At 40.3% G+C, this 18,372-nt stretch overlaps 1 protein-coding gene across 1 annotated transcript; it reads right to left on the minus strand.

The window, feature by feature from the left end:
- Positions 1 to 390: 390 nt before the first annotated feature.
- Pde6h (phosphodiesterase 6H) lies at positions 391 to 9,520 on the minus strand. Its single transcript, XM_008856036.1, has 4 exons — positions 9,397 to 9,520; positions 8,668 to 8,677; positions 7,774 to 7,814; positions 391 to 467 (listed from the first exon to the last, which is right to left on the minus strand). Exons 1-4 carry the CDS (start codon positions 9,518 to 9,520, stop codon positions 391 to 393), a joined length of 252 nt encoding a protein of 83 aa, XP_008854258.1.
- Between the last annotated feature and the right edge of the window lie 8,852 nt (positions 9,521 to 18,372).

Raw genomic sequence — 18,372 nt, forward strand, 5'->3', positions numbered from 1 at the left:
AGCCCAGGCTGACCTCAGACTTGTGGTAATCCTGCTTTCTGAGCCTCTCAAATACATACACGTCGTCCTATAAGTCCACTGCTAACATAGCAAGTGCCTAACAACGCTGAAACAAAATGTAGAGAAATTTGAATGTCTTCTAACTAGCTGATAAGAAAAGGTAAAACGTTTAAAATGTCCTTAACAAAATGCCTTTTTATTCACTAAGGAAGTGGAGCTACATTGCAAGAAAGAACACTTGTAGTTACTCATGAGTCACGACCGTGTATTTCAAAGAAATATATTTGTATTTCAAATTCAAATACAGAATTTCAAGGTTCAGACAGAGCAATTAGGTAAAAGCAATGAAATTTCCAGTAGATGCTCTTGAGAGGGGCAGAGCTCAGTGCTTCAGATGATCCCAAACTGAGCAAGCTCATGCAGTTCCAGGTGGCTGAATGCTTCCCAGGGACAGATCACCATGATATCTGCAAGAGATGCAAGAACAGCTCAGCAGACCTTTCCCCAGCACAGTCTCTTCTGCAAAAAATAGACATCCTCCAGGCAGCCGAATCTCCTCTACTCTCCATACCTGGGAAGACCTGTGGAATGACTTTGTAGCCCAGGGAGGCTCAGGACAATTGCATAACTATTGCTTATCTCCTAGCTGTTTCATTTTGCACCTTATTTGTGGAGCAGACCACAACTCAGCTGAGGTTACAGCTCACTGAGACTCCCAAATGCTGAACCACCAAGAAAACAGAGTGGGACTATCGTCCAGCCAAGGAGTAAAATGAGAGTTAGGAACACTTTACATTCCACGAATCTTGGATTCTATCACCTTCCTATAGATTCAAATGGATCCCGTGAGCTTCTCTGACTTGTTCTTCAGTTCCTGTACATTTTGAGATGTCTGTCTCAAATCACATGTTAAGCAGTGACCTCAAAACATCATCTACTCCAGTCTCTTATTTCAAAGATGTTATCTTCCCTTTTTTACAGAGAAGCTGACTGACACCCAGAGGGATCAAACAAGCAGCCATGAATTACAGTTACATAGATGAAGCATAAACTAAGTCAAAGACATTAGACCTTCCCTCAATAGAAATCGTACACTTTCCAATGTTCTGAGGGTAGTTGCGGGGGAGCAGGTTAGCCTATCTTCCAGAACTCAACACAAACCTGCTGGCCTATCTATACCTAACTCAATTATAAAAGGCATTAATCCAAAAGAACAGCAAATGAGCTTTAAAAATGGTGGAAAATGCCAGTCGTCATGCCGCACGCCTTTAATCCTGGCATTCAGGAGGCAGAGGCAGATCTCTGTGAGTTCAAGGCCAGCCTGGTCTACATAGTGAGTTCCAGGACAGCTGGGGCTACAGGGAGACCCTGTCTCAAAAAGACCAAAAAAAAAAGGTGGAAAATGTATTTGAGATCCCAGAAGTGGTGCTTGACCACAGAAAATGATTATCACCATTTATTTACTGTATTGGATGAGTTCCAAACTTATATCCACACAGCCCTTTCCCACTGAGGCTGCCAGAGAGCACATGACTAGCTGGGTGAGTTAGCCAGATCCCCTGCTCTGCCAGGTCACAGGGTCACCATCCTCTTGCTTTGGGAATAGGCCCAGTAGCACTGCTCCAGGGTTCACACCTTCTCTGCTAGTTAGTTAGAACTGGCTCAGTTGATCCCTATCACCCTGACTTGGGCCTAGGATCCTGCACCCAGCTGGAGAGCTACTAAGTAACCTGCCTGGAACCATCCCATCCCTCCATTAAAGAAGTCAAAAGAGAAAATCTGAAACACAGACCAACTAATCATTCATAGCTGATCAGAAACAACCAAGCTACACCAAATAATATAAACAGAATCAAACGTCAACTCAACAAAATCGGGCTTGAATTTCATGTCAGAAACCCAACCAACAAATAGTTCCATATGCCCAGGTCACAAAACAGAAACATAAGTAATATGAAAAACAAAGATAGTGTGTCCCCACCAAATCCCACCAGTCCTACAGAAGTGTGCTACAATGAGAACTACCTAGAGAAACCCCAGGACACAGAATTTAAAAAGAACAATCATAAATATAATCAAAGAATTCATGAATTTAAAGAAAACATGAAGAACTCACAGAGGATGGGGTCAACTCCTGACTGAAGTTCAAGAAAATACAAATATAGGGATGCCTTAAATGACAAAGACAATTCAGGATATGAAAAGTGAATTCACAATAGATATAAAACTATTAAAGAAAACAGGCCGAAATGAAGATGGAATTGAAAAGCTCAATGAGTCCATTTGAAATGACAGGAGAAGGTCTCACCAGCAGAATGAATGAAATGGAAAATCAAGATTGGATGATAAAGTTGAAGCATTGAACTGCTTAAGCAAAGAATATGAAAAAATTTCAAAACACAGGAATAGAATATTCAGAAAATGTGGGACACCATGAAAAGACCAAATTTATGCACCAGAAGCATAGAGGAAGGAAAAGAATCTCAGGTCAATGGCATTGACCAGATCTTCAATAGGATTATAGAAGAAAATTTCCCTAAATTAAGGAAAGACATACCCATACAGATATAAGAAGCACACAGAACACCAAGTAGACAGAACTAGAACAGAAGTTCCCCGTGGCATAGCAGAGTAAAAGCATTAAATGTGCAGAGCAAAGACAGAGTACTGAAAGTTGCAAGAGAAAGGCAAGTTACAGACAATGCAAACCCATCAGAACGACAGCTGACGTTTTAGCACAAGCTATAAAAACCAGATGAGCCTGGCACAAAGTATTCCAAGTTCTAAATGACCACAGATGCCAACCCAGAATGCTTTACCCAGAAAAACTGCCTATCATAGTCAAAATGGAAAGAAAGATCTTCCATGATTCAAAGTTAAAAGAATTCATGTCCACCGAACAAGCCCTACAGAGAATACGCAAAGCAAAACAAAGGACTGAACAGAGAAATGACCATGTTCACGAGGTTACAGAACAAAAACAAATGAAGGAACAGTTACAGAGACAAGACTAAGAACACAAATAGAAAATTGAAACGACAGCAACCTATACACATCTTTCAATAATAAATTCAAATACCAATGGTCTTAACTCTCCAGTCAAAAGACACAGACTAGATGAATGGATTAAGAAACAAAATTCCTCTATTACCTTAGGGTGAAAAGATGGGAGAAAAAATAATTCCAAGGAAATGGTACTAAGAAACCAGCAAGCATGGCAATTCTAATATCTGACAAAAGACTTCAAATTAAAATTAATGTAAAAGATAAAGAAGATCACTTCATTCTGATCAAGTAAGCAATTGACCAAGAAGACATTACAATTGTGAGCATATTTTACACCAAATTCTAGTGCACCCAATTTCATAAAAACAACACTATAGGACTTCAAGACACAGATTAACCCCAAATCAGTAATAGTAAGTGACTTCAATACCTGACTCTCTCCAATAGACAAGTCGACTGAACATAGAGTAAACAGAGATTTAATATCTGAATTAAATATCATCCTTCAAATGGACATAACACATTTACAGAATATTCCACCCAAACACACATTCTACTCAGCAGCCCACTGAAGTTTCTCTAAAATAGACCATATTCTGGGGCACAAAACAAACCTCAACAGATACCCCAAAACTAAAATAATTCCATGCAGTCTATCAGATCATAATGCAATAAAGCTTAAAATCAACAGCAAAAGAAGCTCTAGTAACTACACAAACTCATGGAAATGTAACAACATACCTTTGAATGATGGAAGAAGAAGTCACAAAAGAAATAAAAGTATTCCTGGAGCTCAGTGACAATGATAATACAACACAACAAAACCTCTGGGACACTTTAAAAGCAGTCTTAAGAAGGAAATTTATAGGTTTAAGCACCTACATTAAAAAATCAGAAAGAGCAGACATAAATGACTTGATGGTATTACTCAAGAATCTGGAAAGGCAAGAACAAATCAAACCCAAACCCAACAGATAAAAAATAATAGAAATCAGAGCAGAAATGAATAAAATAGAAACAAGGAAAACAATACAAAGAATCGATGAATCTAAGAGCTGGTTCTTTGCAAAGATAAACAATATAAGCAGACCTTTAGCCTAGTTAACCAAAAGAAAGAAAGAGCAAATCCAGTTCAATAAAATCAGAGATAAAAGGGGAAACATCATAGCAGGCATCAAAAAAATCTAGAACGTTATAAGGGAATAGTTTAAAAATCTATACTCTATTCAGTTTGAAAATCTAAAAGAAATGGATGAATTTCTAAATTCACTGAAACCACCAAAGTTAAACCAATAAGAGATCAACAGTTTCAACAGATTCATAATAACTAAGGAAATTGAAACAAGCCTCCTAACTAAAAAAGCCCAGCCCCAGATGGACTCACAGCAGAATTTTACCAGACCTTCAAAGATCTATGAGCAATACTACTTAAATTATTAAAAAGACAAAAATAGAGAGAGAATCCCCAAACTAAGCCAAGATTACTCTAATATCCAAAGCCAGAAAAAGACATAGCAAAAAAGAGAACTATAGGCCCATATCCCTAATGAACATTGATACAAAAATTCTCAAAAAAATATAGACACACATCAAAAAGATCACCCACCATGACCAAGTTGTCTTTTTTTCAGAGATGCAGGGATGGTTCAATATATGTAAGCCAATAAATTTAATAAATCATATAAATGGACTTAAAGACAAAAATCACAGGATCATCTCAAAAGACACAGAAAAGGTCTTTGACAAAATCCAACATACATTCATGATAAATGTCCTAGAAAGAATTGGACTGAAGAGAACACACTTCCACATAATTAAGACTATATATAACAAACCCACAGGGAACATCATTCTAAATGGAGGAAAACTGGAAGCATTCCCATTAAAACCAGGAACCAGAAAAGGCTGGCCACTATCCCCAATCCTTTTTAATATTGTGCTTGAAACTCTAGCTAGAGCAATAAGACAAGAAAAGGAAATTAAAGGGGTACTAAGTAGAAAAGAGGAGGGTGAATTATCAGTATTTGTAGATGATATGATATTACACATAAGAGATCCAAAAATTCCACCAGAAAACTTGTAGAAATGAGCAACATTTTCAGCAAAGTGGCAGGATACAAAATTAATTTACAAAAATCAGTATCCTTTCTATATACAAATAACAAGCAATCAGAGAAAGAATTCGTGGAAACCCTCATTATAGCTCCCCCTACCAAATCTCTAGGGCTAAACCTAACCAAGACATTAAAGATCTCTTCAATGAAAGCTTTCACTCTTTGAAGAAAGAGACTGAGGAAGACCTAAGAAGACAGAAAGGCCCCCTCGCGCTTATGGATTAGTAGAATTAATATTGTGAAAACGACCATCCTATCAAAAGCGATTTACAGAATCAATGCAAGCCCACTCAAAATCCCCATGACATTCTTCACAGAAGTAGAAAAGCCTATCCTAAAATTCATATGAAACACAAAAGACCCCAGGTAGTCAAAGCAATCTTGAGCACAAAGAGCAATCCTTGGGGAATTACCATACCAGGCCTCAAAGTATATTATAGAGCTATAGTCATAAAATTAGCATTGTATTGGCACAAAACAGGCTTGTAGATCAATGAAACACAATAGAAGACCCAAACATGAGTGCATGCAATTGCAGTCACCTGATATTTGACAAAGGCGCCAAAAACACTGGAGGAAAGACAGCATCTTCAACAAATGGCGCCGGCAAAACTGGATTTCCACATGCAGAAAATGAAATTAAATTCATACCCATCACCCTGCACCAAAGTTTACTCCAAGTGGATCGAAGACCTTAATGTAAATCCTGAAATGCTTAAAACGTTAAAAGAAAACATGGGCAGTACCCAAGAAAATAAAGGTGCAGGGAAAGGAATCAGGAATTCGTCACTCAGGAATTAAGGTGAACAATCAACAAATGGGACCTCATTAAACTAAAAGGCTTCTCTACAGCAAAGGAGACAACCAATTGAGTGAAGAGGAAACTCACAGAGTGGGAGAAAATCTTCAGCAGCTACACATCTGACAGAGGATTCATATCTAGAATGTTCAAAGAACTCAAACATCAGGGAAGAAAACAAATGATGCAATTAAACAATGGGCTATGGATGTGAACAGACAACTCTCAAAAGAAGAAATAACAGTGGCTAGGAAACACCTTAAAGGGGATGGGACTCTTGGTAGGTCAAACAGGCTCCAGTGGAGAGACCCACACTGAAGGAAATTTGGGGATACAAATCAGACTCTACAAGATATATATGTTATTAATATACATATTAGAGAGCATGGGGGAGGAAGTAAGGAGAGGTGCAGCTAGGAAAGGGAATCTAAATACCATAAAAGTATATTGTATAAAAATTGCAAAAAAAGTGAGTCATCTCTCCAGCCCATAAAAATTCAATACATTTTTTAAAAAACTTATATCCACACAAATCCTGCACACATGCACGCACATGCAGGATATGCACAGACAGACACAGCAGCTTTATTCATTATTGCTAATGATGGAAAGAAATCAAGATGTCCTTTAATAGGGTAAGCAGCCTGTAGTATATGCATAAATGGAATAGTATTCAGCAATAAAAAAAGAAATGAGCTGTTGAATACTAAAAAGACATGGAGGAAGCATAAATTAATATTGCTAAGTGGAAGAAGTCAGTGTAGAAAATCTACGTACTACATGGTTCTAAGTAGACAATATTCTAGAAAAAGTAAAGGAAAAACACAGTAAGTAAAAGGCTTATGGTGTTCAGAGGTCTGGGGCTGGGAAAGGAAGATATCGCTGTCAGGGAATGTTGAGGACAGTGAAACATTCTGCATGACATAGTAATGGTGGTTACACAATTCCATGCAATTGTCAAAACCCTTAGAACCCTACAGCACAGCAAACCAGCTAGGGCTTCATTTACTACAGCAAGAATGTATGGACTGTGACTCATCCTGTTGCATAAATGCGCCAACACATTAAGTTAATAATAGGGAACTGTAAAAGCAGAAGTGAGAATTCTGTGAGTCCTCTTGGCCTTGTGCTAAATTCTCCTGTAAATCTAAACCTTCTTTAAGAAACAGTCTATTAACATTTTTCAAAATTACCCACAGCATTTGTAATCATCATCTAATAAATGAAAATAGTCTGGTCAATTAAAAAGATCATTCAGATGCATTCAATGTGTGCCCTTGTTCGAGGAGCTATGGAATTCATAAGAGGAGGAAGTTGATAAGGAGTGGTTTGTCTGCTAGAATGGAAGGGTTCTCCAGGCCCGCCTTTATTTCCAATACCTCAGTCTGTGGCCTCACACTGGTACTCTCTGTGCCTCAAATTCCTCTTCTCAAAAATAAAGGTGGAATGGATGCACTTTTGAGAATCTTAGAGTTCATGAGTCTATAGTTGGCCTTTCTTTTAGCATTTTTTTTTTGGTCTTTTTGAGACAGGGTCTCCCTGAAGCCCCAGATGAACTGGAACTCCCTATGTCGACCAATCTGGCCTCAATCTCACAGAGACCTGCCTGTCTCTGCCTCCTAAGTGCTGGGATTAAAGGAGTGCGCCACCACACCTGGCTTTCTTTTAGCATTTTTGCATCTAGGTACACACATACTTACTTAGGAAGATAAATTAAATCTCCATTTTTCTGTCTTCAAAGGATCTGCTGCCTTGGATATTGTAAATTTGTAAATTTCCACTGCCCCTTGAAGCCTAAAATTTCTGCAAGGAGGAAACTTCAGACAGAAAGTGTTCAGTGTCCCCATAGCTCACCTGTTCCTAGCCCCTCCATGCCTGGGATATCATCTCCGAACCTAGGCAAAAACAAATAAATAAAACATATTAGCTGAGATCAGAGCAAAGAGACCCTAAAATTACATGAACTGTTTCTTGACTCAAGGGAAAAGGAGTTTAGGTATTTTCATTTGAGAAACTCCTCTATCTGTATTCAACGGGAGTCAAGAAAATGTCACTCTGACATGTCTCAGTATATCCCTAGTAGAGAGTGGGTATGTTTCCCCTCTAGATACTCAGCGAAAGACAACAGAAAGCCAGAATGAGTGATCAGAGGACAATTTAGCCAAGCTTCTCTTTTTGTGACATGGTCTCTTGTAGCCCAGACTGGCCTTGAACTAGCTATGCAGCTGAGGATGCCCTTGAACTATTCATCCTTCTGCATCTACCTCCAGAGTGCTAGGATGACAGACACACTCCCCCACACTTGGTTTATGTGGAGCTCAAATGAACCTTGGGCTTCATGAGTGCTAGGCAAGCACCCTACTAACTGACCTATTACCCAAGCTAAGCTTTATTTTTGTTGTTACTGTTTTGAGACAGGGTCTCCCTGTAGCCCCAGCTGGCCTGGAACTTGCATGTAGACCAGGCTATCTTCAATCTCACAGAGATCTGCCTGCCTCTGTCTCCTTAGTGCTGGGATTAAAAGTCTGCACCACCATACCCAGCTATCTTCATTTTGAAAATGTTTCCATTTCGTGTGTGTGTGTGTGTGTGTGTGTGGAGAGAGAGAGAGAGAGAGAGAGAGAGAGAGAGAGAGAGAGGTGGGGGGATCAGACAACAACTTTGTGGAATTGGTTCTCTCCTTCTACCTTTATGTGGGTTCTGGGGTTCAAACTCAAGTTGCCAGACTTGCACAGCAAGGACCTTTACCCACTGAGCCCTCCCACCAGCCCCTAAGCTTCACTTTTTAAAATGGAAATTGAGATGACCAAGCCACAAAACATTAAAATTTTAGTTCATTAATGGACTGCATACCAAGCTTCCTGTTAGGCATAGAGAATAAAGGGAAAACCAAATTTCTTCTGAGTGATTTTAGCCCTAGTGAACAGAGGTAAATAAATAAATACAATGTGAAATAATATAAGTCGTGGCAGCTGAATGTTATCATAACACAAATGTGAAAGTAATGGTAAGCTTAAGAGACAATATAAGTGAAATTAATATGGCATATGTTTTGAAAATAGGATTTTTCTAAGGAGCAAGAGAGAAAAATGGAGAACCAAACATTCAAGCTACAAAGAGAGAAACAGCAACAAAAAGGAAACAAAATGAAGTCCTGTGTTTTCTGGAAACGTTGGTGGTAAAAACACAGGATGTGTCAGGAAAAAGTCTGGACAAATAAGGCCTGGAGGGTCAAGTCAAAAGTCTTTGTAGTAAGCTCCATTTTCCTGTTAAAATTAACTGGCCAGGGACCTGGGAGCTAAGAGGGAAAGGGATTGCAGGATTGCAGACATGATTCACCAAAGACGACTTTGAGAAGTAGATCTCCTAAGTCTGTTTAATACCACGAACAGTACTTCTCAAAATGATAGCCGTCTTGTGGGAGCGGAAAGTAATGGACAGCCTTCCTTTCCATCCTGCTCGTACCCTTTCAAATGCCTTTCTCAGGAGGCTTGCTCTTCAACAGGCGATTCTGCCTCTGCTTGAACTTAGAGGGTCCTTTGCAGGGGGTAGTAAGACCCTGGCTTGGTGCTGGGGGAACCAGAGAAGCGTTGTCACTCATCTTGACAGTCACTGGGCAACTGGTGTTTCGATTCCAGGCTCCCTGGAGAATAAGGGCAAAAGACTCTCGTAGTCATGAGGACCATTGGTTATGAGACCTTTGCTCTACCCTAGGGAAGGTGAGTACTTTGTTAAAGAAGTTCAGTGCTTTGTGTTGACACAAACCAGAAGAAATTACTTTTAGAAAATATGGTACAAAATGAAAGTGTTCAGTAAATTATAGTGTAAACTATCAACCGAGGATTTTGAAACTGACGCTGGGGATATAGTTCAGTTGATTTACCTAGCATGCATTAAAAACTGGGTTGGGGGGCTGGAGAGATGGCTCAGCAGTTAAGAGCACTGACTGTTCTTATAGAAGACCCGGGTTCAAATCCCAGTACACACATGGCAGCTAACAACTGTCCTTAACTCCAGTTCCAGGGGATCTGACAGCCTCTTCTGTCCTCCGCGGGCATCACATGACACGGGTGTACTTACCTACATGCAGGCAATACATGCATACACATAAAATAAAAAAATAATAAAATAGTTTTTAAAAAACTGGGTTGGATCCCCATCAGCACATAAACTAGGTGTGGTGTTGCATGGCCATAGTCACAGTATTCTGGAGATAGAAGCAGGAGGATCCAACTTTCAAGGTCATTCCAAACTACATCGCCAATTTGAGGTCATGTTGGGATACTTGAGACCTTGTCTCCAAAAAAAAAAAAAATCGAAGTGTCTGATGTTCCAATAAATGAACTGCTTTCATTCTTTGTAAATTTATCATCATGCCATATTTCCCCTCCACAAACCCCAGTCCTGCCATTCGCAAAAGGAGGGAAATTGGTCAAATGTTAGCATCATGCAGAATAATTACAGGGTCATGAAGCTTTATATATATTATGTATATTCTTAATCCAGCTATAAAATAGCCTAAGTAAATGTTATTTCTATTATGAGCTCTGTTCCTGCATAACCTTTTATTTAATCCTCACTTGCCTCCAGAGAATGTTGTCTTAATTCTGAGGGACAATAGAATAGTTACTTGGAGAGGAGGTGCTTTGAACCCTGGATACCAGTGAATGTATCATTATATCCTGATACGAACATCACAAATAGACACGCTAACATGGGAGATTAGGTTTTAACTCCATATCCAGGTATTAAGTTCATCAGCCACATATTTCTCAGATCATTTCAGCATCTTTTCCTGTCTAAATCATAGTCCTGTCTAACATAGCACACCCACACTAATTCAGCTACAGACATATGCCTTGCCCTATTAACATAAGCCACAGAAGAAAATATTCACAAAGATGAACTTTAAAAATAAACTGTAAGTTTTAGCATGAGTTTTTGTTTTTGTTTTGTTTTCCTTTTCTTTCCTAACATTCAAGAAAATTTACCCTGGGCAGAAGGATCCTGAAAAGCTCCAAAGAACCTCCAAATAGCCTTAACCTCTTACCTCAGCCAACCCCTTCCATAACCTAGGGCATGGAAACTTCATTTGTGTAGGATCCCTTATTTCACTCTTTGAAGGTTTAAGCTAATGTTCTTAACTTCAACCCTCTGGTTAATCTTTGACTTAGTCATTTATTTTTTCCCCACTTTGTGATCAGTCCTCTAATGTTATATGATGTGACTTCAAGTTCTTTTTTTTTTTTTTTTCCTTAGGATCGTCGAGATATTTTGGTCTTATTTTCTTTTCCCCGTTCACTGTCATCGTTCTTGCCTTCTGATGCTCAGATTGTTCAGTAGAAACACAATGACCACCTGTGAACTGCTGCCAGAGATAAACCCGGTTGCCTTGCTGTGATTCCCTTTTGCGTTTATCCCCCTACTGGAATGGCCTTCATGAGGCCACCTTTACATTTCTGCAGTCTCACTACCTACAGCAGTTCTTGGCACATAGGTAAGCTGTTGATTCGATTGTATTTGCTGAGTGAGTAAATTAGTGATGGAATTCAGTGATGAGATCCGAGCCTGCGACTTTTCCATCATTCCACAGAGGAAACTACAGATAGCTTTACCTCACCAAGTCCTCGGTGGCTTTAGAAAGCACATGGCCAGCTCCTCTGATTATCTAATTCTTGGGCAATGGGCCCGCTCCAGCGCTGTACACAGGCAGGGCTTGTACCTTTCTGAAGCATAGCTGGGACTATGGGATTCCCAGTGGACAGCCAAAGGTAGCATCGCTCTTAGCCTATGCCACCTGCACCTGACATGTCCTGGCTCTGCCAAAGCTACAGGGAAAACTAGAGCACTGCTTCTCAGACCAGGTTCCCAAATGTTCTAATTCTTTCAAGACACTAAGAAGTCATGAACTTTGTTTCCTGCTTTTGTGTGGAGAACCTATTAGAATTAGGATTGTCTGCCGGGCCATGCCTTTAATCCCAGCACTGGAGAGGCAAAGGCAGGCAGATCTCTGTGAGTTCAAGATCAGCCTGGTCTACACAGTGAGTTCTAGGCCAGCTGGTGCTACAGGATGACCCTGTCTCAAAAGACAAAAAAAAAATTCTCAGAAGTTCCAAGTTCACTGAGCACTACATTTTATCTGAAAATCTTACCAAGGTCTTATTACATTGGAAACAGTTCAAAATGTAAGATTAAGGTAAATTACTGCCAGGGGCAATGCAATAGAAAGAACATATTCTTCTTAAATTACATATATATGTATATACATATATATATATATATCATAATACTTGTGCCACAGCTTATGTATGGAGGTCAGAGAACAACTTTCAGGAATCCATTCTCTCCTTCCACCATGTGAATCCCAGGGATCAAACTCAGATGATCAAGATTGGCAGCATACCTGCTGAGCCATCTCACCAGCCCAAGAACATAGTCTTTAGGCTCAAACACATGCAGTTTTAAATTCCTGCTCCACAAACGGGCTATTTGCTCTTAATAAGCTTCAAATCCTTTGGGAACCTTATTCCATCCACAAAATGAAATAAATAATGTCTTCCTTTTAAGGTCATTAGGAAAATTAAATAATGTAAGTAGCATATCTGACACAAAATGTTCAAAAATTAACTCTATATTAGACTCTTAAGACGTCAAGAAAGCCATGTGAACAGCCTATGGCTGGGACACATGTTCCTCTCTGGAACCTCTTCTCTCTCAGTCAAGGGCCGAGGAGTCCTTGCCCTGAACTGAGAAGGAGATGCATCAGTCCTTACTGGTGCCTGTTCAAATGCCCCAACTCTTAATTTGTTTCTGGTCTCAAAGTTCTGCCTGGAGACAACTTCCTTACCAATCTTTTGACACCTCTAAGAGTACCTCCCAAAACTTAAAAATCATACTTGGCTTTCACACTACCCACATCTTACTCCCTCTGTCTGTGTGAATTTCTTTTGCATGTTTAGTTTGGAAGATGCGCCTGTAGGCCTGGACAGTATTCTCGTACACTCCTAAGTGTGATGCATTAAGTGAAGAAGACTCCTCACAGAGTTGCACAGCAGTGCTCGGGTTGAACTCCTCACAGTGTTGCACAGCAGTCCTCGGGTTGAACTCCTCACAGAGTTGCACAGCAGTCCTCGGGTTGAACTCCTCACAGAGTTGCACAGCAGTCCTCGGGTTGAACCTTGGGATCTGCATGGTAGATAATTGTGGCTCTGTGTGCTTCATGTGCAGTGTTTCAATTGTGAGTAACTGGGAAAGCCAACTGATCCTTACAGAGTTTCTTTCACAGATGACCCTCCATGTCTCTGCAAAACTTTTGGGAAGAGCAGAAGAAATGTGGTCAGTTCTATTGGCCACAGAGATCAGCAAAGGTTAAACTCATTCTGCTGGTGTTTTCCTAAAAAATTGTGCTTTCCTTCAGTCCTGAAGCTAAATATGCCCAAATCAAATATGAGACTTGATTTTTAGCTTCACATTTTTGCCTCTCCCAAATCCATTCTTTTGGGGTAGAGACTAATTCCTGTGTTTAATGAAAGGATGGGACTTCTCTTCTTTGGGGGATTATAAATTGCTCTTCTGTAGAAAGACGTGAATGTGGCAAAGTGATATGTCAAGAACTAGCATGTTAGGTACCTGGAGTTATGTCCTATTAGACCCAGGCAGCAAAGATCAATTATGGGAAATTACAGAGGATGATCTTCCATTACCAGTTCCAGAAGGTTTGAGATAGGGTCTCTGATGTCACTTACTCACCCAGGACCTCCAGGTCTCTATCTCAGCAAAGACATAGAGGAAGATGGACAATTTCGTTGTTACTGAACTAAGGGGTCGATGGAAGACTACTATTTCTTCTACTGATCAGTTAGGCTCATAAATGTTATCCAAGGTCCCTCTGAGACAGAGAGAATCAAGTTGGAGATCCAAGCACAAACCAAACCAAGGCCATTAAAAGACAATCTTGTATGTACCTTGCTTCAGAATGGAGCAAACAAACACTTTAACCTCAGAGGGAGAAGGCAACGCCACCCACAGTGCCTGCGGTCACTTCCATGCACGCTCTCTCCCTATCCTCACACTGTCCCAGAAGCCTCAAGTTCATCCTGGGAGTAAGGAACTGTTTGCTCAGATCCCTCATTTCCCAGAAAAGTGTTTGCTATGAAACCACAAAAGGGGAGGGTCTCTTTGGGTAGCTGGTGAACCAGTTCAGTAATCAAGGTTTGCAATGACCTGGTAGTAACCAAGTTTCACGCATTAGTTTGTCACATGGCATTATAAGGAGGTTTGGGTGTGTTCTGTCCCATTTTAAACCCCAACCTCAGGTCAGGCCCACAGGTCCAGAATGTTCTCTCCTATTTCTTTGTTTTAGAGCCAGATCAACCCTCCAACACCCTCTAGTTATTATTGTGCTCAAACTCACCACAAGTTGAGAAATATTTCACGGAGCTGAGTACTGTTCCTGTAAGCTGTCTCGTTGCGGCCTTCATAGAAGACAACAGAATCTTTGCATTCTGATTTGTCCCTCCTGACACCTTAATCCCACCATCATAAGCGTAAACACCAACCTAAGGGCTAAGTAAGAAGTTGGAAGAAGGAGGGGTGAGACTGGGGCAGGCTTAGGAGTTTTCTGATAACAAGAGAAAACTGACACTCACTATATCTATCAGTAAACAGACATTGAAGTCATGTGCGCACACACGCACGCACACACACACACAGTGGTACAACTCTTATAAGGCTCTAGATACCTGAAGAAAATAAATCCCCATATCCACTGCAACTGTAGGGATGCCAATCATGTGAACAGTGCATTGTAGAACACAGATGATCTCTGCCTAACTGGTACTCTGGGTACTCCCACTGAGGGACGGAACTTTAAAGTCAGTAATTCCAAGCTCAGTGATGTTTAATAGAGAATGGGCCAAAGTGATCACTAGGGATTTTGAACATATGGCGTTTGAAAATTGATTATTGTGTCTTCCCTTCTCAAGATTTGTCGGCTACAATCAAATTCACTGGGATTCTTGGCTCAGTCTTCAACATTGCATTTAGCTACTAGCATTAATTTGTGTAGTGTTTTATATGATTTTTAGATAGACCTTAACTCATAAGTCATTCAACTCTTTTGATAAATTTAGCATAGAGAAATTAAGTGGCATATTCAAGATTGCTTATAAAGTTAATAGAGCCAGGAGCAAGGACCACACTGGGAACACCTTGAGTATTCAATTGCCTCTACACTGCAAAGCTGATATAGATCCAGACGCATATTTGGTGTTCACTTTCACACTTTGCCTTAGAACTGCAGTGTGCCTCCATCAAATTGCTACTTGTTAGAGAACCGTACTCCTTAAGATCATAGAGAAGGATCAGCAATTTATCCTTCCTAGGCAGGGAAAGATTCTTAACCTGCAGCCCTAAGCAGATTACAAGAGCAGCTAAGCAGCTTCAGAGTTGTTTATATGCTTTCCCTGGTCTTTACCAAAGTTGGAGCAGTTTTGAAAACAACAGTGTAGAACTAGTGGAGATTTGTGGGCGGTGGGGGGGTGGGGGGAGTACCCCTCCTAGCCTATGTTTCGTGATCAGTCACATCTTCATTTCCTTTGATATACAAGGCACACAGAGATTTAAATGATTACTTATCGAGTCCTCAAAATATTATTCTCCAATTCCTTGAAGAAGACCTGAAATTAATTCACAAGGGCATTGTGAAGAGCTGTGCACTGAATGAGCATTCCAGAATGTTGTCACTCAAAGTGCAGCATCCTGGAGAGACGGCTGAGTGGGTAAAAGCCCTTGCTGTGTAAGCATGAGGACCTGAGTTCAAATCCCCCAAACCCACATAAAAATCTGGGCACAGTCTCTCATATGCCTATAACCCCGTTCTGTGTTGGGTGGAGATAGGAGGAATCCTAGGGTTTGGTAGAGCTTGCCTAACTCCAGGTTCGGTGAGAGGCTCTGACTCAAAGGAATAAGTCAGAGAGTAATGGAGCAGAATATCTGACATGCTCATCTGGCCTCCTTAAGCCTGGGTGCGCACATGCACACACACACACATACACACACACACACACACACACACACACACACACACACACACACGATACAATGACAATTTAAAAGGCAGGATCTCCATGCCTACGCCAGACTTACTTCCTTTAAAAGGCAGGATCTCCATGCCTTGCCCCAGAATCAGTCTACACTTTAACAAGATCCATGGTAATCTATCTGTACAGTAATGTTTGAGAAGTGCTATTCCAGGTCTATGAGCAGGCTTAGACTCATCACCCCTGCTCCATGAGAAGACTGATGCCTTTCTGGGTGTCAGTTTCCTCATCTATAAAATGGATGATTGAGAGTCCCAGGATTGTTATTTCTGTTTTCATCCCATCAATCTTGAGTGAAACACCTACAGTTGACAGTAACAGGCTTTTTAATCCAGCTATTTCTAATGTTTAAAGGAGCTGATGTCAAGTCATACCCTTCTCCCTGAAAAGGAAACTCAGGGCTGTGAAGAATGAGAGGTGAGGGATATGGGGAAGGTCAAGTGTAGTTTGTAAAAGTTTTCCTGAGCTGGGACGGTAGCTCAGGTGGTAGAATGCCTGCCTAGCATTTACAAGGCCCTGGGTTTGAGCTCCAGCACAACATAAACAATGGAGGTGGTAGTGCACCTCTATAATCCCAGCACGCAGGAGGTGGAGACAGGAGGATAAGCAGTTTAAGCTCATCCTTTGCTACATAGTGACTTCTAGGCCAGCCTAGGCTTCACGTTGAAGCCATATTTAAAAAGAAGTCTCCTGGGGCTGAGATGTTTCAGTGGTTAAGAGCACTTGCTGCTCTTACAGAAGACCTGCGTTCAGCTGACAGCACCCACTAACAATGACTGTAACTCCAGTTCCAGAAGATCCAGCACCATCTTCTGACCTCCAGCTTTTACACATGATGTACTTACAGGCAAGCAAAACATCCATACACATAAAATAAAATTAAATACATCAAAAAAAATTTTAATCTCCTAAAATGATTTATAATTTACAAAGTCTTAAATTGCTTTACAGACTCAGAAAGCTATGCCTTCTGATTCTGACTCTGATATGCCCTCTGATTCTGACTCTGATGGAGCAGACACACTTCCTCCCATGTTTCAAGTAAACACAGCTAAAAAATTTCTGGACATTACAGAGGAAGAAAACAATAATATTCTATTAATAAAACATTTGTGAGGAGGCAGAACCTTAGGACCCAGGGAATAAGGTGGCAGTAAGGCCCCTAGATTTTCTTTCTGTTTTGTATGTCCTGAACTGTGTACAGGAAAAGACAACAGTTCAAAAACTCTTAGGGAAATGAGCAAAGAAATTGTTCCCAAAAGCCCATCTCTTTAGACAAATGACCAGGAAAGGTGCAAACTAGCAAGACAGGAGATACTTAGATTAAAAACCACCCCAGTACAGTCAAACCTCATGGAAAAATACAGCCTAACAGCATAGTTAAGCATAGCCATTCTGGCTCAGCTTCTCCCCGATTCTACAGAAAGATTATATATTGGGATCCTGATCTTCCATCTCCAACCAGCTGTAAAGATCTTATCTAAATGTTGTCAGAGAAGCTCAAGTGGGAAATTTGAATTTTACTTCCATTCAATAATAAAAAAAAACATAATGTAGATTTTAGAACAGAAAAATATGACCAACCTAAAAAGCACTCACTGGATGGGCTCAGCCATGGAACAGAGAACACAGCAAAGAACCCAGTGAGCTTAAAAATAGAAATTATCACATCTGAACAAAAGAGGAAAAAGTATAGTAAGGAAGTTTAATAAAAACTCGGAGACCTGTGAGACCGGAAGACTAAGCACTCATCCTAAGCCTCTAAAAAGGAAAGAAGAACAGACTAGAAAAGTACTTAGAGTATTGGTTAATGATGTCACAGGTTTAGTGAAAGACATACACATATGAAATCAAGAACCTAGCAAACCCCAGAGCCCATTAAGCTCAAAGAAATCTATGACAAAATACATCATAACCAAATTTCAAAATGCTTTTTAAAAATTGGAAAACAATAGAGGAGAAACAGCACCTTACCTTTAGGGGAACCACCGGAACGACAGTGGGTTTCTCACTGGAAACCACAAGGGCCAGAAGGACATAGCAGATACTTTAAGTCATAAAAGGAAAAAACAGGCAACCTTAAATGATAGAACAAGTGAATTTGTCCTTCTTGAATTAAGAGGAAATAAAGACATAGTTAAAGGAAGATTATGTGTAACCAGAAAATGCATACTAAATGAATGACTTAAGTGAGTTATCAAAGTAAAAAGGAAATCATAAAAGAAGGAATTTTGAAACACCTGGAAAGAAAGAATGATAAAAAGAACGAGAGAGAGAGAGAGAGAGAGAGAGAGAGAGAGAGAGAGAGAGAGAGAGAGAGAGAGAGAGAATTGCGGGAACACACCGCGAGAGG

This window comes from Nannospalax galili, unplaced genomic scaffold, assembly GCF_000622305.1.
Source record: "Nannospalax galili isolate Female #2095 unplaced genomic scaffold, S.galili_v1.0 scaffold208, whole genome shotgun sequence".
Lineage (NCBI taxonomy): Eukaryota > Metazoa > Chordata > Mammalia > Rodentia > Spalacidae > Nannospalax > Nannospalax galili.

What these genes read in the sequence shown, in the direction of transcription:
- Pde6h (XM_008856036.1), bottom strand. Translation starts at nt 9,520, where the DNA reads ATGAGTGACAACGCTTCTCTGGTTCCCCCAGCACCAAGCCAGGGTCTT. An exon ending in CATGGAGGGGCTAGGAACAG is followed by an intron (nt 468 to 7,773) that starts GTGAGCTATGGG and finishes CATCTCTTGCAG; the next exon opens with ATATCATGGTGATCTGTCCC.